The sequence below is a fragment of the Ovis canadensis genome, chromosome 1, assembly GCF_042477335.2.
Source record: "Ovis canadensis isolate MfBH-ARS-UI-01 breed Bighorn chromosome 1, ARS-UI_OviCan_v2, whole genome shotgun sequence".
Lineage (NCBI taxonomy): Eukaryota > Metazoa > Chordata > Mammalia > Artiodactyla > Bovidae > Ovis > Ovis canadensis.
The window spans coordinates 121,470,199-121,494,022 of NC_091245.1; the positions used below are offsets into that span (position 1 = coordinate 121,470,199).

General features: G+C 39.8%; 1 protein-coding gene across 3 annotated transcripts in view; it reads left to right on the forward strand.

Annotated features, from left to right (window-relative positions):
• The first annotated feature begins 3,152 nt into the window (after positions 1–3,152).
• Positions 3,153–23,824, forward strand: part of TIPRL (TOR signaling pathway regulator) — a 71,098-nt gene continuing 50,426 nt past the window's right edge. For all 3 annotated transcript variants that reach the window (XR_011248310.1, XM_069548821.1, XM_069548828.1), the window contains exons 1-3: positions 3,153–3,926; positions 12,473–12,652; positions 13,460–13,559. Coding sequence is in view for 2 of the 3 variants with exons in the window: in XM_069548821.1 (XP_069404922.1) it covers positions 3,823–3,926; positions 12,473–12,652; positions 13,460–13,559 (384 nt within the window). In the remaining variant the exon portion in view is untranslated. The remainder of the gene's footprint in view (positions 3,927–12,472; positions 12,653–13,459; positions 13,560–23,824) is intronic.

The following is a 23,824-nucleotide window of genomic DNA, read 5'->3' on the forward strand; positions in this document are numbered from 1 at the left end:
TCTTTCTCCCAGTACTGTGCTTCAGATCCAAGAAATATAAATATTCACTGAATAAATAAGCAGATAGGTGAATGAATGGAAAGGTAGACAATATAAGTAAATGGATGAATGAAAGACAGGAAAGCTGTTTTGAAATAAGAGCAGTCATGAGGAAGAGAGAATATGCTTGTTCCATGGTGATCCATAGGGCAAGACCAACTTCAAATAATATAAGTAACAAGGAAGTAGATTTTACTTCAAACAAATGACTCAGTGGTTAAGAAGCCACCTGCAATGCAGGAGACATGAGCTTGATTGATTTTTGGGTAGGGAAGATCCCTTGGAAAAAGAAATGGCAATCTACCCCAGTATTCTTGCCTGGGAAATCCCATGGACAGAGGAGCCTGGCAGGCTACAGTCCATGGAATCACAAAAGAGATGGATACCACTTAGCTACTGAACAACAGCAACAAACTCTAAACAATAGAGCTTCATAAATGGTACAGGCTATTTAGAGACAGTGAGCCTCTGCTTAACAAAGCTTTTTGTTTTTGTTTTTTAAAGACATATACATTAATTTGATAAGCTTGCCAAGAGAGAACATGATGTAGCTTACAATTTATCTATGTGGTGGAGAACTTACTTGTCTCCCTGGACTCTTCCCAGTTTCCTTTTACTCTAGTCACACTGGCCTTCTTGCTCTTAAAATGTGACAAGTCCATTGCCTCCTCTAGACCTGATGCTTGGAATGTTCTGTCAGATTTTTCTCATGGATCTTCTTTATTGCTAGCAGGTCTATGCTTGAATGTTACATCCATTGATAGGGTTCTTCTGATCACTTCATCTACACAGTCTCCCGACCTCCCAAACACACACAAACACAAACACAAACACACACATACATGCACATTTTCCACTTAATTCACTCAACATTCTGCACAGAATTTATCCATATCTGAAATTATAAATTTTGTATTTACTTATTACCTGTCTTTTCTTTTTCCATTAGAGCTCCAAGATGAAAGAGATGTTGCCTTTTTTATCCACTGCTGTGTCCTTGTACCTAAAACTTTCTGGCATCATAATAGGTGCCCCAAAACGTTTGTGGAATGAGTTAATTTCTATAATAACCAGTTGATTGTTCTCAAACTGAATCTTGATAAACTTGTAGACGATTTGATTTGGTGACTCTAACATACTTTGCTAATTTGGTTGAAAACATCCACTCTCCCCATCATCTCCATCAAGTCCCAGGAATTATTCCATCCTAAGAACCAGCTTTATAAAGTAGACAGCGATTGCATGATGGCTCTGAATCTCTTTGGTTTTGGGCCTAGCCATTTGGCATGTGGGATTTTAGTTCCTCAACCAGGGATCAAATCCATGCACACTGTATTGGGAGAATGGAGTGTTAACCACTGGACCACCAGGGAAGTCTTGCATGATGGTTCTTAAATAGACACTGAAAAATACCCCATTAATGCCTAAATATCTCTTTTTCTAATGTGTGAGTGCTTGATATTGTACTTTTAAAGATTCATTTTCTTATATCCTCAAAGAATTTTAGAGTCCCCTAACACATTTCTGAATTGGAGGCCATTGAGATAATTGGTTTAGTTTTTAGATTTTAGATTTAAATTAACATACCCTTCTAATAAGAAGTCTTCATCATGTCTTTTCTAGGAAAATTTTGGAAGGGAACAAATGTTTTAGGACAACAGGTGGAAAAGCATGGACTCAGCTCTGGATATGGTGGCCTGGCACTTCTCTATCAAGGCTACCTCAAAGCCAGCTCACAGATAATGATATAAAAATCATTTATACTAAGATGTAAATGACCAATTAAGCCAATCAATGGCCTGTTGCCATATTGAAAAGCAATTAAAATTTTAGATAAAATGTGACAGATGGATAACATTTTGAGGGGCAATGAGTCTTTCCTTGAATCACTGAAATCATATCTTAGAATTCCATTGTCAATCTCTGTTGTAAGTAAGGGGGTGAGTGCTCTTTTGTAATAAAATAAACCCTTGGCAAATAGCAGGTGCTCAAATTTTGACATTTGGATTAATGAATTAACTGTGGTAACTGAAGTGAGAGAAGTTGACAAATCAACATGTTGGCTCAAAGCAAGAAGTGATTAAATCCAGCTCCAGGGTTCAGGAAAATCCTTTTGAAGGAGATGTATCATTCCAAGGATGATATTCCAATCTACTGAAAAGCACAGATGTTGGGGCTGCTGGGAGGAGAGCAAGATGGATTCCGTCTTGAAGACTGTCAGCCATCTTAAGGCAGGATGTGAACTGGGCTTGAATCCTGTTTACCATCATTGAAGAAAAAACAGGAAACCCCTTCCTCACAGACAGCAAAGATTGGAAGGAATGATCAGGTTGTCTCAGTTAGATTAATGATAGTGCCTGCCCCTGCATCTTGTAATTGTTAATTCTTCCACACCTGCATGTAAAACTAATTACTAACATGTTTCCAGTCATGTGTGTGGGGGGAATGGGGGGTTGGGGAGGGGGGAGGGGGGGTCGGTATAAAACCAAGTCCTCCAAAATCATTTGAGTTCTTGTTGGGAACCGATTCCCCTTGGACATGCTGGTGTAATAAACTGTACTCCATTGTTTTGAGTGTCCTCTGAGGTGTGTTTGTGACTTTGGCTTCTACAGTACAGGGACTGGGGAATCTATACTTTTAGAAAAGTTCCAGGTTGACTCTGAGGTGGGACAGGTTTGAGTATGACAGTTCCAAGCATATAGAACAGTAAGAGTAAGGTCGCAGTAGTAGGGAGGAGTGCAGGTGAGTAGACCTGAGAGGAGTTGCTGGAAATGAAGCCGGAAAGAAAAATTTGGGAGATCCTCTAACATAAAAGCATATCATTTTGAGGCAGCTGAAACCAAATCATTAGTTAAGTGGTTTGCCAAGGATTGGGCTTCCCTGGCGGCTCAGGGGTAAAGAATCCACCTGCAAAGCAGCAGACGAGGGTTCAACCCCTGGGTCAGGAAGATCCCCTGAAGGAAATGGCAACCCACTCCAGTATTCTTGCCTGGGAAATCTCATGGACAGAGGAGCCAGGCAGGCTACATACACTCCATAGGGTCCTAAGAGTGGGACTTCGCGACTAAACAATTGCCAAGCATGCACAGAACAGCACTGCAACGGTGGATGTGGCACCAGATCTCCAGTGTTATTTCCACTATAACAGAGGCTTAGGTAATAGCTAGACCAGGACAGTCTTGAAATGTCTGAAGGATGAAATTTTTGAAAGACGTCTAAGTCAATAGTAGGTAGAGGTCCACTTGTCTTACCGCACTTGATGCTGAACCTCCTAAACTCTAAGTGATTTTAAAACTTTGTCCTCAACGGAAAAATATTGGGCATTTCCTCTACACCAATTCAGTAACACGCAAGGTAGTTCACTGCTCTGCAAGGTCTACCAGGATCACGTCGGATTCTCCAAACTGGGCTTCCCCTGAAGGGGCCAAGATGATGTCATCCAATGATGTGCGCGCGGCTAACCACTTCCCCTGCTGCTGAAGCCTCGCCCCTCCGCATTTCCCCCCCACCTTTTTCAGGTGCGTCGTGACGTAAGACGTGGGTCACATAACCTCGGCAACTGGTCCCGGAAGCAAAAAGTCGAGGGAAGAAGGAGGCGGAAAGGAGGGCCTGCGTCCGTGTCGCCGGCAGGGGGCGGGGTGGGGCGGAGCCGGGCATGGTAACCGCTCGGAAGTCTAGGCTGCTGGGTTGGAGGGAGGAGGAGGGACCGGTATCTGCCGCCGCTGCCGCTGCCGCCGGTGCTCCAACCTGTTCCGTGTGGCCCACGCTGGCCTTGCCGCGGCCATGATGATCCACGGCTTCCAGAGCAGCCACCAGGACTTTTCCTTCGGGCCGTGGAAGCTAACGGCGTCCAAGACCCACATCATGAAGTCGGCGGATGTGGAGAAGTGAGGCTCTAGGGCTGGGATCGGGGTGCGGGCCTTGGAGCTCGGCTTGGGCGGGAGGCAGAGCGAGGCCCGCGAAGCCCCAGCCCTCCTCTAGGGCGGAGGCTCGTGTCCCTCCGGAGGGGACCTTTGAATTGACAACACCAGGAAATATTCCTGTCACCACTTCCTGTCCTTCGGTTCGGGTTCGCCAGGCTCTGGGTTCGTGAAGCAGTCACCCCGCCGGGGTTTGAGTAGAGCATGACTGTTCTGGTGGACTGCCCCCTCCCGTAGGTCTCTACCTGCCAAAGCCGGTTCCACCTTTAGACTATTTCTGGGTGGCTGTGACCTGTTTTCTTGAGGGTTAATAACGGGGGTGGTATATATACTTGGTTTTTAATATGTCAGGTGCCATGCCAGGCGCTTGAGATATAGAAGATGAAAGCCTCTTCCTTGAGGAATTCACAGTCTTGTGAGAGAGACAGACAGTTGTACAGTGTGAATGATAGAGGTATACCTGCAGGGTTATTTGGGATTTTTTTTTTTTTTCCTGATGGGGAGGAACAAGGCATCCGGGAAATTGAGATGCCTGAAATGGATCTTAATAAAGTCGGTGGGATGGGGTGGGGCTGGGCTCGTGTGTGGCGCCGCAGGGCCAGTGAAAGTGACAACTGTGATGCGTTTTGTGATGTCCGAGCTGAATCTTGACAAGGTTTGGGGGGGTCCAGGGGGACGTGGAAAGCCAGGGGAGTCAGAGAGAGTGGGAGGCATGAAGAACAGTTCCTGTGTGATTAGAGCATGAGCTATCAGAAGGGAAGAACTGCAGTGAGAAGCCAGTGGCAGATAGACTCCTGAGCAGCGAAGATACCACTGACAGAACTTTTATGCCAGGTTAAGGAGTTTTGTTTGATTTCATCTGACTACCACCAGGTGTTATTTTATACTAAGGGACGACATTATCAGATGTACACTTTGAAGGATCTGAACATGATGTGGTGGTTGGATTGGAGGGCTGCAGGACCGGGTAAAGAGACCAGTTAGAAGGGTAGAGAGGAGAGGAGAGGTTTTAGAGATTAAGTGATTTGATGGTCACTTGATAGGAGGAGTAAGGGTAAAAGGAAGAATCTATACCCTTGGCAAGATTTCTGGCTTGGGTTATGCATGGAAAGTTTTGCCATTGGATATGGTGAGAAATACAGGAGGAAGAGCAGTTGGGGGCAGGTGTTGGATGGAGGATGAGTTTAGTTTGTTGAAATATGAATTGAGTGTAGTTTATAAAGTGGAGATGTCTTAGGCACTTATCTTGGAGCTTAAAAAAGATGACTTATTTATGGTTTTATGTTTGGGAATCATCAATTGGTACCTGGAGGCTTGAGAGTGAATTAAGATTGTCTAGAAATCATCCAGAAGAAAAGGAAAAGGTCATGAGGTGAAAATCTAGGGAGCAATGCAGATTTAGGCAGAGGAGAGTGACCAGAAGAGAGTTTGAAAGGATGTTTAGTATCATAATTAGTAAAAAGGTAACTTTCTTGCAGAGTCACTAAGAAAAATTTTGTTTCATCCCACCCCAGGTTGAGTTATTCTCTGAGTTTTCCTCTGTGTATAACTTTCTGCTACATATTGCACCATATATATAATTGTGCTATATATTAGGCTGGTGCAAACCTGATTGTGATTTTGGATTGTGAATTTTAAATCATTGTAACTAGGCTCAAGCACATCTTTATTAATCAGAATAGGAACCATTACAATCATCACATTTTTACCTATGAGAAATGTTTGTTTATTTCTGTAGTTTAAAAATCTGTGCTTTGGGATTCAGCGATGAACTTTTGGTAGCATTTTCTGCCTCCTGCTGGTTGTGGAAGCATTTTCCCTGCAAAAAGTTGAGATGCTTGGGCAAGTGATAGTCAGTTGGTGAGAGGTAAGGTGAATATGGTGGATGAGGCAAAACTTGGTAGCCCAATTCATTCAACTTTTGAAGTATTGGTTGTGCAACCTGCAGTCAGGCGTTGTGGAGAAGAATTGGGTCTTTCGTGTTGACCAGTGCTGGCTGCACCCTTTGCACTTTTCAATGCACCTCATCAATTTGCTGAGCATACATCTCAGATGTAATGGTTTCCCCCAGATTTAGAAAGCTGCAGTGGATTGGACTGGCAGCAGACCACCAAACAGTGACTGTAACCTTTTTTTTCTGATGCAAGTTTGGCTTTGGGAAGTGCTCTGGACAACCACTGAGCTGATTGTTGCTGGTTGTTGTGTATTAATATTTAAGTGAATTAGGAAACTTTTGAATTAATAATGGCTCAGACGGTAAAGAATCTGCCTGCAGTAAGAGACCTGGGTTCGATCTCTGGGTTGGGAAGATCCCCTGGAGAAGGAAATGGTAACCCACTCCAGTATTTTTGCCTGGAGAATTCTATGGACAGAGGAACCTGGTGGGTTACAGTCCATGAGGTCATAAAGAGTTGGACACAACGGAGCAACTAACGCTTTCACTTTTCTTGGAATTAGTGAAATTTCCTTTAATGAATTAAGGCATGTTAATCCTGTAAAGGCTTCCTGTCTTCTTGGCCTTATAAATTTGTTGTTGTTCAGTTGCTCAGTCGAATCGGACTCTTTGTGACCCCCATGGACTGCAGCACACCAGGCTTCCCTGTCCTTCACTAACTCCCAGAGTATGCTCAAACTTGTCTCCATTGAGTCGGTGATGCCATCCAACCATCTTGTTCTATGTCGTCCTCTTCTCCTTCTGCCTTCAATCTTTCCCAGCATCAGAGTCTTTTCCAAAAAGTAGGCTCTTTGCATCAGGTGGCCAGAGTATTGGAGCTTCAGCTTCAGCATCAGTCCTTCCAGTGAATATTCAGGATTGATTTCCTTTAGGATTGACTGGTAAATCAATCTCCTTGCAGTCCAAGGGTCTCTCGAGAGTCTTCTCCAGCACCGTAGCTCAAAAGCATTAATTCTTTGGTGCTCAGCCTTCTTTATGGTCCAGCTCTCACATCCAGACATGACTACTGGAAAAACCATAGCTTTGACTAGACAGACATTTGTCGGCAAAGTGATGTCTCTGCTTTTTAATATGCTGTCTAGACTTGTTATAGCTTTTCTTCAAAGGAGCAAGTGTCTTTTAATTCCTGGCTTAAGTCACCATTTGCAGTGATTTTGGAGTCCAGGAAAATAAAGTCTGTCATTATTTCCATTGTTTCCCCATCTACTTGCCATGAAGTGATGGGATTGGATGCCATGATCCTAGTTTTTTGAATGCTGAGTTTTAAGCAGCTTTTTCACTCTCCTTTTTCACCTTCATCAAGAGGCTCTTTAGTTCCTCTTTGCTTTCAGCCATCAGGGTGGTGTCATCTGCCTATATGAGGTTATTGATATTTCTCCTGGCAATCTTGATTCAGGCATGAGCTTCATCCAGCATTTTTCATGATGTACTCTACATATAAATTTAGAAGCAGGGGCTTCCCTGGTGGCTCAGCTGGTAAAGAATCCACCTGCGATGTGGGAGACCCTGGTTCGATCCCTCTGTTGGGAACTCCAGTATTCTGACCTGGAGAATTCCATGGACTGTATAGTCTGTGGGGTTGCAAAAAGTCAGACACAACTGAGCGACTTTCACTAGCACTAACTAGCACTAAGCAGGGTGACAATATACAGCCTTGACGTACTCCTTTCCCTATTTTGAACCAGTCTGTTGTTCATGTTGGGTTCTAACTGCTGCTTCTTGACCTGCATACAGGTTTCTCAGGAGGCAGGTAGGGTGGTCTGGTATTCCCAACTCTTCAAGAGTTTTCGAGTTTGTTGTGATCCACACAGTCAAAGGCTTTAGCGTAGACAACGAAGCAGATGTTTTTCTGGAATTCCCTTGCTTTCTCTATGATCCAGTGGATGTTGGCAATTTGATCTCTGGTTCCTCTGCCTTTTCTAAATCCAACTTGTACATCTGGAAGTTCTTGGTTCATGTACTGTTGAAGCCTAGCTTGGAGGACTTTGAGCATTTGCTAGCATGTGAAATGAGTACAGTTGTATGGCAGTGTGAGCATTCTTTGGCATTGCCCTTCTTTGGGATTGGAATGAAAACTGACCTTTTCCAGTCCTGTGGCCACTGCTGACTTTTCTTTGACCTTATAAATAGGCATGCTGTGGCTGTTGCTGCTGCTAAGTCACTTCAGTCGTGTCTGACTCTGTGTGACCCCATAGACGGCAGCCCACTAGGCTCTGTAACCTGTAACCTGTTTGTTACAAAGAGTAAAATTTGCCATTAAAAATGGGGTTAAGATATTCTGTTTGGCCTGTGTTCAAGATACTCTGAATTTAGGACGTTTGAAGAAATGTAAGTTATTGGCAGGTATTCTTTTGACATGTATATAACTGGAGTATTTCAGAGGACTACCAGATTTTTTCAGATATGTTGGGAAAATCCACAGAATCACATCTTATATTAGGTTATATTTCATATGTACTTTGCAGTGGTTGCAGCTTATTTATATCTAATCTTTTTATGAAATGTTTATTCTGATTATAATCCATCCTATATAGTCTTTTAAGTATTTAATATTCTTTTTTAAAAAATTTTGTTTTATTGTGGTAAAAACACTTAGTATGAATTCTACCCTCCTGACAAATTCATAAATGTAGAATGCATTATTATTGGCTATAGGGACAGTGTTGTACAGCAGATCTCTAGAAATTATTCATCTTGCTTGCCTGAAATTTACACCTGTTGATTAGCAACCTGTTTCTCCCTTCCTCCAGCCCTAGGCAACTACCATTTCACTCTTTGATTCTGTGAATAAGTGGACTCATGTAGTGTCTGTCTTTCTAGGACTGGTTTGTTTTACTTAGCATAATGTTCTTAGGTTCATACCTGCTGTCACAGATTGCAGAATTTCCTGCTTTTAAAAGGCTGCATAATATTCCGTTGTATATATAAACCATATTTTCTTTTCTCTCTTTTTAAAAAATAATACTTTCGCTGTCTGTCATGTCTATGGCATTTGCATGGGATATTGATCTCTCTAGTATTTGTTATTTTCTATTTCCTAATAACAAAATAATAAATTTTGCTTAAATTTATGATGAAAATTAATGGTATCAGGTATCACCCTAAAGATGTGCAACTTAAAATGTTAGATCACTGATATGTGCTTATATACATAAACACAGAGATCTGATGAATATACAGTGTGCCTGATTTTTTTCCTTACTGTTGTAGCATAAGCATTTTTCAACATTATTATATTCTCCTTTTAAATATTTTTAATGATTCCATAATGTTTTATCATTTGGATAGACAATTGTTTGTGTGCTCAGTTGCTCGGTCATGTCTGTCTTGTGACTCCCTGGACTGTAGCCTGCCAGGCTCCTCTGTTCAAGGAATTTTCCAGGCAAGAATATTGGAGTGGGTTACCATTTCTACCCCAGGGGAATCTTCCTGACCCATGGATCGAACCCGTTTCTCTTACATCTCCTGCATTGGCAGGTGGATTCTTTACCACTGCACCATCTGGGAGGCCCAGACAACAGTTTACATAACTGCTTATTTCCTTATCGTTAGATTATTTCTTTACTATTATAAGTGAGATGATTATGTGTATTAATGTATGTAGTTTTTTTCTTCCCTGCACTGGGGATTATTTCTTTATTACAGATTTCCCCAAGATGATACTTTGAGTCAAAGAATATAAATTTGATAAAATTTTGGTACTTTTTTCTTAATTTTTGCCCCAGGGTGGAATGTAAATTGACATAGTTCTTCTGAAAATCTAAGCGAGCAAGTGCTGGTTTCCCTCAGTGGGTGTATTTGCTTTTTTCATTATCACCTTTTAAAGCTTGCAACAAGTTGAGAATTTTCCTGGCAAAGGTGTTTTCCTATAAGAAACAGCAGCTTTAATTTTTTAGTTTTTAAAATTTTTTTAGTGTTTTTTTCTTTGCTTCATAGCCAAAATTAATATAATTGTTATGTGAGAACAGAAAATTCACCAGAGATAGGGAGCTTATGGAAACATGGGGCTGTGGTACATTAACTTCTCTTCTGGGCAGTCATGGTAAAATTAGAACCCATCTTCATTCTTAAAAGTGGTGAGGCTTTGATGATCCAGGAATGAAGTAGATGTTTCTACTATCAATATTTTTTACATTTAAAGTTTAAATAATTTGTTTATGCATGTTTTTTACAATACTTGATTGGTATGTCTAGTTGGGAATAGATTTAAAGCAACTGGAAAGAGGATAATTGTGGTCTTGGGATATGCATAGATCTTTTGTTAGCTTTATGTAAAAATACATTCTGTAATATATTGTTTCACCTTACCTAACCTGTATAGCTATATAGCTTTCAAAAATCTGGAAGTCTTGGGAAAAAAAAAAAAAGAAAACCTAATCTGCTGAAGTAGCTGTCATAGACCACTTGCACTAAAATCCTGTGTTTTGTTCAAGATCCATTAGAACTTCATTCAAAGCATTTTTAAACTTTGGACTCTATTGCATACTTTATAACTGTATTAGAAATGTAAGGAAGGAGAAAAGATCCCTACAGTCTCTTTGCCCTAATAAATGAATTATTATTATTTTTCCTGTTCTCTTTTTTTTCATTATGCAGTTTAAAGACGTGTGATTGTTTGCTTTTTCCAGCCTTTGATAGGTTAAAACAAAATAAAAAGGGATGAGGGTGTTTCAGGGGAGATACCTACATTTCTAGAGCAGCTAGAGGTATAAACCCTCAGTTGAACTTGAGGACCTTGTCTTAACAAGTTTGTTAAATATGATGATCTTTGATCGGTAGGAAAAGGTGAAATAACGTTTTAAAGGTTTTATTTGTGAACAAAGTATATAATAGTTTTTGAAAATTTTCTGAAAGCAATAAAATTGAAAAATTGATATAAAAGCTAATTAGAAAATTGCTTCCATGGAGCCTCTGTGTTAGTTATGCTTTCAGGTTGCAAGGAAAAGAGAATCTCTGCCCCACCTCTCAGCCCCCTTCCCATCCCTGTCCACCTTGGTTGCCTTGAGTGCTGAGAATTTAATAGTACATGAAGAAATAATTAAACACAGGATTTAGCTTAGAAAATGAACAGTTCTTATGACCAAAACAACTATAGATGTCTCTGATCTCCTTATTATCCTTATTTTTTAGTTTCTCCTTTGCTCTGTCTGCTTCTCTGGCTGTTACTTAAAATGTTCACTCTCCCCTCACTACCTCATGGTTCTGTGTCATGCTGTATCTCTTGGTTTGTGCTTTATTTAACTGTCATCCAAACTTATGAAAAGAGGGATCAGAATAAATTTAATTGGCCATTATTCAATTCAGCATGACTGTACTGGGCAGAGTTCTCAGGCTAAAATTCAGGGATTCCTGCCAGCCCATAGATAATTGCCCTTGTTTGAGAAGCTGAACTTTCATCCCTAAACTGAAAGTAACTGAGGTGATAGGGTTGTAAGGCATGGTAACCTATACATAAGGGGCTTCCCTGGTGGCTCAATGGTAAAGGATCCACCTACCAATGCAAGAGACACAGGTTCAATCCCTGGGTCAGAAAGATCCCCTGGAGAAGGAAATGGCAACCCGCTTCAGTATTCTTGTCTGGGAAATGCCAGAGACAGAGGACTCTGGTAGGCAAAAGAGTCGGACATAACAACTAAACAACAACAACAAAAAACCTATCCATAGAGTTACTTTTCTCAGAAGTAACTAGTAGCCACTTAAAAGTCTTTAAAACAGGGGTTACAAACTCAGCTTTCTAAAGAGTCAAGGGGACTGGTGAACCAGCAAGCTCATACCCCACGTAAAGAGAGAAGCCTCTGCTCTGTTCCAGCCAGCTGGTGTCATGTGGAAATACAGGTGCAGTATTGGCCAAATCTTCCTTTTTATTTTCCAAAGAGAAACCAAAAGTCCAGATTTCTCAAAATCTCTCAATTTTTATTGGCAACTCAATAATTTTGCCAGTTATTTCAAATATTAAAAAAGTATTCTGTGTAGGTTAGTTGTAACATATCTGTGAGTTAATAATTTGTGAACTTGGCCTCATAGTAGGTCTAATATAACTTTTCTTGTGTAATAAGACTAGCCAGTTGAGGTCCAAATTTTTATAAAGCAGGCCAGTATAATGGAAAGAGGCCTAGTTTTACCACTTAAACTACCTCTGTGATTACAGTTAGCTGCTTAAGTTCTCTGAGACTTTCTTAGCTTGCAGGGTAGTTTTGAGGCTCAGATTCAATTCTCTCAAACTTGTCTTTGATCATCCTACCTTAAATGGTACCCCTGCATTGCTTTGCTTCAATTTTCTTGTATCACCTATTACTAGCTGACATTATATTATGTATTTTTTGTATGTTTGTTTATTACTTATCTTATTATTTAGCCCACTACCTAGTACAGGGCCAGAAAGGTATACACAAAGACAATGGATGATGAAAGCATTTCTAGACTTCACAACTATATCATCTTATTAAATCATATATTATTTAACTCACTTAGGAGTAGAAGGTATTCTATGGAGATCAAAAGGAAACAAAAGTGCCAACAGTGATATAAAATAATCCTTCTGACTTTTGATTATGCATAGGTTAGCTGATGAATTGCATATGCCATCTCTCCCCGAAATGATGTTTGGAGACAATGTTTTAAGAATCCAGCATGGCTCTGGCTTTGGAATTGAGTTCAATGCTACAGATGCATTAAGATGTGTGAACAACTACCAAGGAATGCTTAAAGTAGCCTGTGCTGAAGAGTGGCAGGAAAGCAGGTGAGAACCTGGGCAGCTATGGGTTGAAATAGAAAAGAGTTGAAAAAGTATTCAGTTGTGATATTTTATTAGAATGAAGGGCTAGTATTATTATTAAATTTGATAGTTGAATCATTCTGCTGCTGCTGCTGCTGCTAAGTCGTGTCAGTCGTGTCCGACTCTGTGCGACCCCAGAGACTAGAGTTCATTTTTCTCATTGATAAAAGAGATTAATTACTACCCCCTTTTTAGTACTTCTTGAGTTAAATTGAATGATAGTTGAGGTGAGCTATGGAAGGTTTAGTTTTTTGAGCTTTCAGTGTTCTTTAGTGAAGACACATTACACTGTGTACTTCCTGTTTTTGAAGAAAAATGTTTGCTTATGATTTGCATTGAAAATCTAAGGAGCATTGAAATCAAGAAAAATGAAAAATGTATTTTATTTCATAATCAAATCGAGAGTTATTTATTTTGTTCCTGTTATGTATTAGGTTCTTTGAAAAGAGTATAAACCTTTAAACCATGTCCTTAGGCAGTGTACAGATTAATTGGGGAGACTACGTTATCAATTCATGACAGGTTAAATAACAATACATGTACAGAAAAGCTAAGAAAGATCTTATATTAGTGAATTTTGACAACTATGTTTGTTTATTAATAGGATATTTTATATTATGTATAGAATGTAATTTGGTGTGATGCATGAATACTACAGTCCATGGGGTCACAAAAGAGTTGGACATGACTTAGCAGCTAAACAACAAAATGAATACAGATGTTCTATATTCTGCCTCACTGAATCTGATCCTTCTCATTTTGGTATTTGAGGACGGAGGGTGAACACTCTAAAGAGGTTATTAAACCATATGATTGGACCTATACAACGGATTATAAGGGAACATTACTTGGAGAATCACTTAAGTTAAAGGTAAATCTTATTTTTTGCTTTTATGAATCATTGATTGCTTTGGATAGTCTCAATGTTAAAGCTTTCTAGTAATGGGTTATTTTATGCTGCTACTTTCATCCTACTTACTTTGTATTGTGGGAGGCTTTAGAACTTAATGTGAGGGAATTTTGCTCATTGATTATCAGCACAAAATAAAAGAAGGCCATAGTGGAACAATTTTTATTAAAAATATGGTTGTAGTAGCTGGTGGATTGCCTTAATGTTATTATGTAATATCAAGAAGCATTAAAATGTATTGTCCTTGGTGTATTGTATTAGGTGACTTAGACAAACCCTGCTAGCTAGTAGCTTGCAGTTTTACAGATAAACGGATATGTGGGCAGGTAGGAATTTTGGTCAGACAACTGGGATTATTTTCCTGTCTGCACTATGTGTGAATCAGGTATGACTTTAGGCAAGTTATTCACTCTGTCTGATTCTATGTTACCAGTAAATTGGATAAAACAGAAATATCTACCTTATAGCAGAATTTTGATGTAAAATTATCTGTGGGAGTTTTCAGTGAATTCTAAAACTCTGTATTGATGTTAAGCTGCATCTGTATAATACCTGCTTAACAAGAAATTCACTTCATGGTAAATGACACTAGGAATGTGGAACCGGCAGGCCTCGTATTGGGAGCTTAGCTACATAGAGTCATGGATACAGCAGAGTACAGACAAATAATCTCTCCACTACTGTCTATTGGGGGAGGAAGGTTATTCTAGTCTGTTAATACTTCATAGATTAATATTCCCTCTTTTCATTCCTGATTGAAAAACTTTTCACAGTGTGTAGGCCATTTGCTATTTCATTGCAGAAAGTGAGGAAATGAGAATTTGTTTTACCTTATGCAATAATAATGATGACTTTCTTTGTGGGAGACAAGGAATGTGAGAGCAGTAGGAGGTGAAAGGCATATACTCAGTACTCTTCATTGGCACTTCAGCCTGTCATCTGATTTGTTCTAAGGTGTTGCTGACAAATGTCAGTATGATCAACCACTCATTAGTGGTAAGGAGCTGAGGCTTTGGCAGACCTTAGTTCAAATCTCAGCACCAGTACTTAATAGCTTGGAAAAGCAATTTAATCTTTGCTAAGCCTTTGGGCTTCCCTGATAGCTCAATTGGTAAAGAATCCGCCTGCAATGCAGGAGACCCCAGTTCAATTTTTGAGTCAGGAAGATCCGCTGGAGAAGGGATAGGCTACCCACTCCAGTATTCTTGGGCTTCCCTTGTGGCTCAGCTGGTAAAGAATCTGCCTGCAATGTGGGAGACCTGGGTTCCCTCCCTGGGTTGGGAATAGCCAGTATTCTGGCATGGAGAATTCCATGGACTGTATAGTCATTGAGATCACAAAGAGTCGGACACGACTGAGTGCCTTTCACTTTCACTTTCAAGCCTTGGGTAAACTAAGGATAATATCAGTTGTGATGTCGTAAAGAATATATGTATTAGCACAGTGTCTGTTAACATAATAAGATCTTAATAGCAGCTGCTATTATTATAGTAACATATTTCAAATGTCAAGTAAATATTGAAATACCATAAAAGTAGATATATTGTCTAAATAGTATTTACCTCTTGCTTTATGATCTAAATAGAGTTGATGAATGTGTTCCTTTGTTGCCTTAAAAAATAGTGACTGTTTTCCAGGTAAAATTGTTAGGTCTTTGTTGTTTAATTCTCAAAATAAACTTGTTAGATAGGCATTATTATCCTCATTTTATAGATGAAAAAATGGGTTTAAGATCTTTAAGTATGTATCTCTTGGTAAGGTAAAACTGATGCTAGGACTTATTGTTAAGCACATTTGTTATATGTGGAAGATCACTTTCATAGGAACATATTTTACATTTAACTTTGTTTTAATACCTAAGGATTTTTTGACCTATAATATATATAGTTTTTGACCTGTAATATTATTTGAGATTTTTAATTATTTAATCCTTCAGCTGTTCCTCAGAACACTTATTCAGAAGCCCTAGTATATATAGGAAGTGTATGCCATTGTAGGAGAAGGTATTTTATATGTACAGTAAGAGTATCAGAGAATGAGGCATTAGAATGAAGCCTTTCCTTTGCCCTTAAATTTTTGCTTTTTAGTTGCTGGTGGCTTCTGGTGTGTGTGTATATTTAATGTTTTCTCACTCTTCAGATTGTTTAACCCATTACCCTGAGTTGTATCATGGTGTAAGAGGAGAGAGAGCCAGTCATGAAGTAATACTGACCTCGCTGTATTCATACCCAGCCTTGTCATTTGTTGTCTGGGCTACAATGGGCGCTTCTCTCAGATTATGGTATGAGAATATTATGAGAAAACAGGTCAAATGTATAATATGTACCTGGCCCATAGTAACCTATCAACATTTGGCCGTTTTTTTTTTTTTCTTTCCTATAAAATAAATGGGCTTCCTTGATAGCTCAGTTGGTAAAGAATCTGCCTGCAATGCAGGAGACCCCAGTTCGATTCCTGGGTCAGGAAGATCTGCTGGAGAAGGGATGGGCTACCCACTCCAGTATTCTTGGGGTTCCCTTGTGGCTCAGCTGGTAAAGAATCTGCCTGCAATGCGGGAGACCTGGGTTTGATCCCTAGGTTGGAAAGATCCCCTGGAGAAGGGAAAGGCTACCCACGTCTGTATTCTGGCCTGGAGAAATCCATGAACTATATAGTCATGGGGTTGCAAGGAGTTGGACATGACTGAGCAACTTTCACTTATTAAGTAAATAAATTGGATATACAGGAAGATAGAAGTACAAGGCTGCCTTTTCTATTGATACTGTGTTTTAGGAATAAAACATGCTTAGTGTGCCTGCATTTTAAAAAGTTTTTTTTTTTTTAAAGCACATTGGAACATTTGCCCAGTTATTTTAGTATGATTCAGTATCTTAAATTTTCTTTTTCTTTTTTCCTTTCGATAAAAATATATGTAACATAAAACTACTATCTTAGTTATTTTCAAACATATTAATTAGTGTTAAAGTATGCTGTTGTGCCACCAATCTCCAGAACTTCTTCCTCTTTAAAAACAGAAAATCTATACCTATTAAACATCAACTTCTCCATTTCTTCCTTCTTTAGCACTTGGCAACTGCCATTCTCCTTTCTGTTTCTGTGAATTTGACTACTTTAGATACCTCATGTAAGTGGAACCATACATTGCCTTTTTATGACTGGCTTATGTCACTTAGCACAATGTCCTCAAGGTTTATCCATGTTGTGGCATGTGTCAGACTTCCCATCCTTTTTAGGGCTGGGTAATATTCCATTGCATGTATATACATTTTGTTCTTCCATTCACTTGCCAGTGAGCATTTGGGTTGCTTTTACCTCTTGGCTATGGTGAATAGTGCTGCTATGAACATAGGTGTGCAAATATCTCTTCAGAATTCTGCTTTCGTTTGTTTGAGTGTATACCCAGAAGTGGAATTGCTGGATCACATGGTAATAATTCTATTTTTAATTTTTTGAGGAACCTCTGTACTGTTTTCCATAGTAGCTGTACCATTTCACATTCCACCAGCAGTGTGTGCCTTTGACTGTGTGGATCACAATAAACTGTGGAAAATTCTGAAAGAGATGGGAATACCAGACCACCTAACCTGCCTCTTGAGAAATCTGTATGCAGGTCAGGAAGCAACAGTTAGAACTGGACATGGAACAACAGACTGGTTCCAAATAGGAAAAGGAGTACGTCAAGGCTATATATTGTCACCCTGCTAATTTAACTTATATGCAGAGTACATCATGAGAAACGCTGGACTGGAAGAAACACAAGCTGGAATCAAGATTGCCGGGAGAAAGATCAATAACCTCAGATATGCAGATGACACCACCCTTATGGCAGAAAGTGAAGAGGAACTAAAAGCCTCTTGATGAAAGTGAAAGAGGAGAGTGAAAAAGTTGGCTTCAAGCTCAACATTCAGAAAACAGAAGATCATGGCATCTGGTCCCATCACTTCATGGGAAATAGATGGGGAAACAGTGGAAACAGTATCAGACTTTATTTTTTTGGGCTCCAAAATCACTGCAGATGGTGACTGCAGCCATGAAATTAAAAGACACTTACTCCTTGGAAGGAAAGTTATGACCAACCTAGATAGTATATTCAAAAGCAGAGACGTTACTTTGCCGACTAAGGTCTGCCTAGTCAAGGCTATGGTTTTTCCTGTGGTCATGTATGGATGTGAGAGTTGGACTGTGAAGAAGGCTGAGCGCTGAAGAATGGATGCTTTTGAACTGTGGTGTTGGAGAAGACTCTTGAGAGTCCCTTGGACTGCAGGAGATCCAACCAGTCCATTCTGAAGGAAATCAACCCTGGGATTTCTTTGGAAAAAATGATGCTAAAGCTGAAGCTCCAGTACTTTGGACGTCTCATGAGAAGAGTTGATTCATTGGAAAAGACTCTGATGCTGGGAGAGATTGGGGGCAGGAGGAAAAGGGGACGACCCAGGATGAGATGGCTGGATGGCATCACGGACTCAATGGACGTGAGTCTGAGTGAACTCTGGGAGATGGTGAGGGACAGGGAGGCCTGGCGTGCTGCAATTCATGGGGTCACAAAGAGTTGGACACGACTGAGTGACTGAACTGAACTGAACTGAACTGAGCAGTGTGTGAGAGGTTTTGATTTGCATTTCCCTAATGACTTGTGATGCTGAGCATCTTTTCATATGCTTGTTGGCCATTTGTATATAATCTTTAATATTTTGAGCTTTAAAAGTAAATTAAGTGGGAGAGGCGGGGGTAATGTGTTGACACAAACATTGGAAATGAGTGGAGTTTGTAAGATAAAAGGCAAGAAGAACACATATGAATACTGTATGCTTTTTGATAGTTGTTTACCACAGAAGCGTGAGTTAACAATTCTGATACTGTTTTAGTTTTGCAATATGAAAAAGTTTTAGAGATCTGTCTGACAACAGTGTGAATATAATTAACACTATTGAACTGTACACTTTTAAATGGTTTACATGGTAGATTTCTTGTTACTTATTTTTTCTTGCCAGCAATTAAAAAAAAGTTAAACACAATTGTCATGTAACCCAGCAATTCCACTCCTAGGTATACACTCAAGAGAGAAAACTATATATCCACATGAAAACCTGTATGCAAATATTCATAGCCGCATTACTCATAATAGCTAAAACGTGAAAACTACCCAGATGTTCATCATTGGATAAGCAAAACTGGTATATCTAGACAGTGAAATATTATTTAGTCTTGAAAAGAAACAAAACAGTGATGCATACCTTGGAAATGTTATGCCAAGTGAAAGAAGCCAGATACAAAGTTACATGTATATGATTCCAGAAGGATTTGCAAAACAAATCTATAGAAAAAAACTAGAGTAGTGGCTTCCAGGAAATGCGGGAAGTGGGGAATGGAGAGAGACTGCTAGTGGGTATGACAGTTTCTTTTTTGGGGTGATGATATGTTTTGGAATTAGGTAATAGTGATGTCTACACAGTCTTGTGAACATACTAAAAACCAGTGAATTATAGTGTGGGAGTTGTATCTATTTTTCTTTTAAAAGAAAGAAATCACCGTAAAACATAGCAATTTCATGGTGTTTCCTAATGGGATGTACATATACACACACACTATTTTCAGTAATTTTTGAAAAGGGAATTTAACACTGGGTTCTTAACATTTGCTATTAATTAACTTTATATGATAAATATAAAAGTATTTGTATCAAGTAATTTCCCTATTATAAACCTTCATCTGATGTGAGAGAGTGAGAGACGTTCACTTGAAGGATGTGACCAAGACTTACTTTTCTTGCAAGGTATCAAGAATATTTTTAGCTTGAATATTTGTACATTTTTAAGCCTTTTAAAAATTGTGGAATAACTTAGAAAAGTTCATGAAATATGAAAATACAGTTTAATGTAACCACAGAGTAAAAGAAATAGAACATTGTCATCACCTCCCCCCCACCCCCAGCAGGATTTGTCTGATCATAATCCTGTTTAAAAAGTTTTTCCTAGTATTTTTTTTTAATTTTTAATTTTACTTTATTTTACTTTACAATACTGTATTAGTTTTGCCATACATTAATATGAATCCACCATGGGTGTACATGCCTTCCCAAACATGAACCGCCCCCCCCCCCCCGCCCCACCTCCCTCCTCATAACATCTCTCTGGGTCATCCCCATGCACCAGCCCCAAGCATGCTGTATCCTGCATCGGACATAGCCTGGCGATTCGTTTCTTACATGATAGAATACATGTTTCAATGCCATTCTCCCAAATCATCCCACTCTCTCCCTCTCCCTCTGAGTCCAAAAGTCCGCTCTGCACATCTGTGTCTCTCTTGCTGTCTTGCATACAGGGTCATCATTGCCATCTTTCTAAATTCCACAGTATCTTTTGATATGTTCAACCTTAATTTTATTTCCTTGAAATAAAACTAGTGTGCATTGTTTATAGCTTGGGCCTCGTTATCTTCAGCATTTAGAGTTCCTAGTGTCTGTGGGGTCGCACAGAGTCGGACATGACTGAAGCGACTTAGCAGCAGCAGCAGTGTCTTTTATTGTCTTATTTCTGTTGGTTCTGATTTGTGGTGTCTAGACTTCTAATATACCTTATTTTCTTTGAATCCTAGGATGATGATATCTTCCTCCACAGAGTATTTTTATTTATTTCTCATAGGCATTCATAGTCAAGGTCTGCAGTCTGTTTATGTAAAGGATCAGATAGTAAATATTACAGGCTGTGAGGACCATAGAGTTATGTTGCAGTTACTCAGCTGTGCTGTTGCAGATGAAAGCAGCCATGGACAATATGCAAACAAGTAGGCACAGCTGTGTTTCAAAAATTTTAATTATGGACATGGAAATTTGAATTTCATATAGTTTTTTATTCATGAAATATTAAAAAAAATTTTCCCCACAGTCATTTGAAAAAATGTGAAAATGATTCTTAGCTTGCATTCATACAAAACTAGGTGGCAAACCACATTGGCCTGGAAGTCTTAGTTTGCTAAGCTCTTATATGGGATCAGAGCTTGAGGTTTCAGTTCAGTTCAGTTCAGTCGTGTCCGACTCGTTGCGACCCTATGGACTGCAACACACCAGCCCTCCCTGTCCTTCGCCAACTACTGGAGCTTGCTCAAACTCATGTCCTTTGAGTCAGTGATGCCATCCAGCCATCTCATCCTCTGTTGTCCCCTTCTCCTCCTGCCCCCAATCCCTCCCAGCATCAAGGTCTTTTCCAATGAGTCAACTCTTTGCATCAGGTGGCCAAAGTATTGGAGTTTCAGCTTTAGCATCAGTCCTTTCAATGAAAACACAGGACTGATCTCCTTTAGAATGGACTGGTTGGATCTCCTTGCAGTCCAAGGGACTCTCAAGAGTCTTCTCCAACACCACAGTTCAAAAGCATCAGTTTTTTGGTGCTCAGCTTCCTTTATAGCCCAACTCTCACATCCGTACATGACTACTGGAAAAACCATACCTTTGAGTATATGGACCTTTGTTGGCAAAGTGTTGTCTCTGCTTTTTAATGTTCTGTCTAGGTTGGTCATAGCTTTTCTGTCAAGGAGTAAGCATCTTTTAATTTCATGGCTGCAATCATCATCTGAAGTGATTTTGGAGCTCCCCAAAATAAAGTCTCTCATCTCCCCACTGTTTCCCTATCTACTTGCCACGAAGTGATAGGGCTGGATGCTGTGACCTTAGTTTTATGAATGTTGTTTTAAGCAACATTTCACTCTCTTCTTTCACTTTCATCAAGAGGCTCTTTAGTTCTTCACTTTCTGCCGTAAGGGTGGTGTCATCTGCATATCTGAGGTTATTGATATTTCTCCCAGCAACCTTGATCCAGCTTTTGCTTCATTTAACCTGGCATTTCACATGATGTACTCTGCATATAAGTTAAATAAGCAGGGTGACAATATACAGCCTTGATGTACTCCTTTCCTGATTTGGAACCAGTTTGTTTTCCATGTCCAGTTCAAACTGTTGTTTCTTGACCTGCATACAGATTTCTTAGGAGGCAGGTAAGGTGGTTTGGTATTCCCATCACTTTAAGAATTTTCCACAGTTCGTTGTGATCCACACAGTCAAAGATTTTGGTTTAGTCAATAAAGCAGAAATAGATGTTCTTCTGGAATTCTCTTGCTTTTTCTATGATCCAGTGGATATTGCCCATTTGATTTCTGGTTCCTCTGCCTTTTCTAAATCAGCTTGAACATCTGGAAGTTCATGGTTCATGTACTATGAAAGCCTGGCTTGGAAAATTTTGAGCATTACTTTGCTAACATGTGAGATGAGTGCAACTGTGCTATAGTTTGAACATTCTTTGTCATTGCCTTTCTTTCGGATTGGAATGAAAACTGACCTTTTCCAGTCCTGTGGCCACTGCTGAGTTTTCCAAACTTTCTGGCATATTGAGTGCAGCACCTTAACAGCATCATCTTTTAGGATTTGAAATAGCTCAACTGGAATTCCATCACCTCTGCTAGCTTTGTTAGTAGTGATGCTTCCTAAGGCCCACTTGACTTCACATTCCAGGATGTCTGGCTCTAGGTGAGTGATCACACCATCCTGGCTATTTGGGTCATGAAGATCTTTTTTGTATAGTTCTTCAGTGTATTCTGAAGAAGGAAATGGCAACCCATTCCAGTATTCTTGCCTGGAAAATCTCATGGCTGGAGGAGCCTGGTAGGCTACAGTCCATAGAGTCACAAAGAGTCGGACACGACTGAGTGACTTCACTTCACTTCACTTCACTTCACTTCAGTGTATTATTGCCACCTTTTCTTAGTATCTTCAGTTTCTGTTGGGTCCGTGCTGTTTCTTTTATTGTGCCCATCTTTGCATGAAATGTTCCCTTGGTGTCTCTAATTTTCTTGAAGAGATCTTTAGTCTTCCCCATTCTGTTGTTTTCCTCTGTTTCTTTGCATTGATCATTGAGGAAGGCTTTCTTATGTCTCCTTGCTATTCTTTGGAATTCTGCATTCAAATGGGTATATCTTTCCTTTTCTCCTTTGCCTTTAGCTTAGTGGGCCTGTAATAGAAGACGTTGTGGCACTTTGAGATGTCTTTGCAAAATTGGGAACAGGGCAAGGAATTCTCCAAGGCCTCTGCACCTGGTGAATACTGAACAGTGTCACTTTTCTGGGCTCCAGTCCTCTTCCAGATCTCAGTCCAGTCCTTCTTCACTTCATTGGCTGTATAATGCTTTTAAGACATTTTTGGTTTTTTTTTATCCAGCTTTTTAAATTGCCTTTAGCTTACTTGGGCTTCCCTGACAGCTTAGTTGGTAAAGGATCTGCCTGCAACGCAGGAGACCCCAGTTTGATTCCTGGGTCAGGAAGATCTGCTGGAGAAGGGATAGGCTACCCACTCCAGTATTCTTGGGCTTCCCTTGTGGCTCAGCTGATAAAGAATCCTCCTGCAATGTGGGAGACGTGGGTTTGATCCCTAGGTTGGGAAGATCTCCTGGAGAAGGGAAAGGCTACCCACTCCAGTATTCTGGCCTGGAGAATTCCGTGGACTGTATAGTTGATAGGCTCACAAAGAGTCCGACACAAGTGAGCAACTTTCACTTTTACCTTTCACTTTCTGCAAGAAAGTTTGTCTAGATGATTTATTTTGACAATGCCAGAAGCCAGAAATGTTCAGTATCTCTTAAGTTTAGCTGTTTTACCTTTTCAGATGCTTGAATTCAGAGAGGAGATAAGTGGAGCTGAGGAAGAAAAAAGGCTGAGATATATAAAGTTTTAAACATATTTGTCTTTGTGAATGAAGAAAATAGTATGAAGAAGATAGTATATAGCTAAGCTAAATACTAAGAAGATTGTATATAGCTAAGCTAAATACTAAGAAGATAGTATATAGCTAAGCTAAATACTAAGAAGATAGTACATAGCTAAGTTGAATACTCTTACCTGGTAGCTCAGATGGTAAAGCATCTGTCTACAGTGTGGGAGACCCGGGTTCAATCCCTGGGTTGGGAAGATCTCCTGGAGAAGGAAATGGCAATCCACTCCAGTACTATTGCCTGGAAAATCCCACGGATGGAGGAGCCTGGTAGGCTACAGTCCGTGGGGTTGCAAAGAGTCGGACACGACTGAGTGACTTCACTTTCACTTTGACTTTCAAGCTAAATATAATGAATTTCCCTAATCCATGTGTTATCTAATTATTTTTTGTCTTTCTTTTTTCAAACATTTTTTGAGAACTTACTTGGCAAAACAGATGGATTCATGTTCACCAATCACTTACTGAAGGC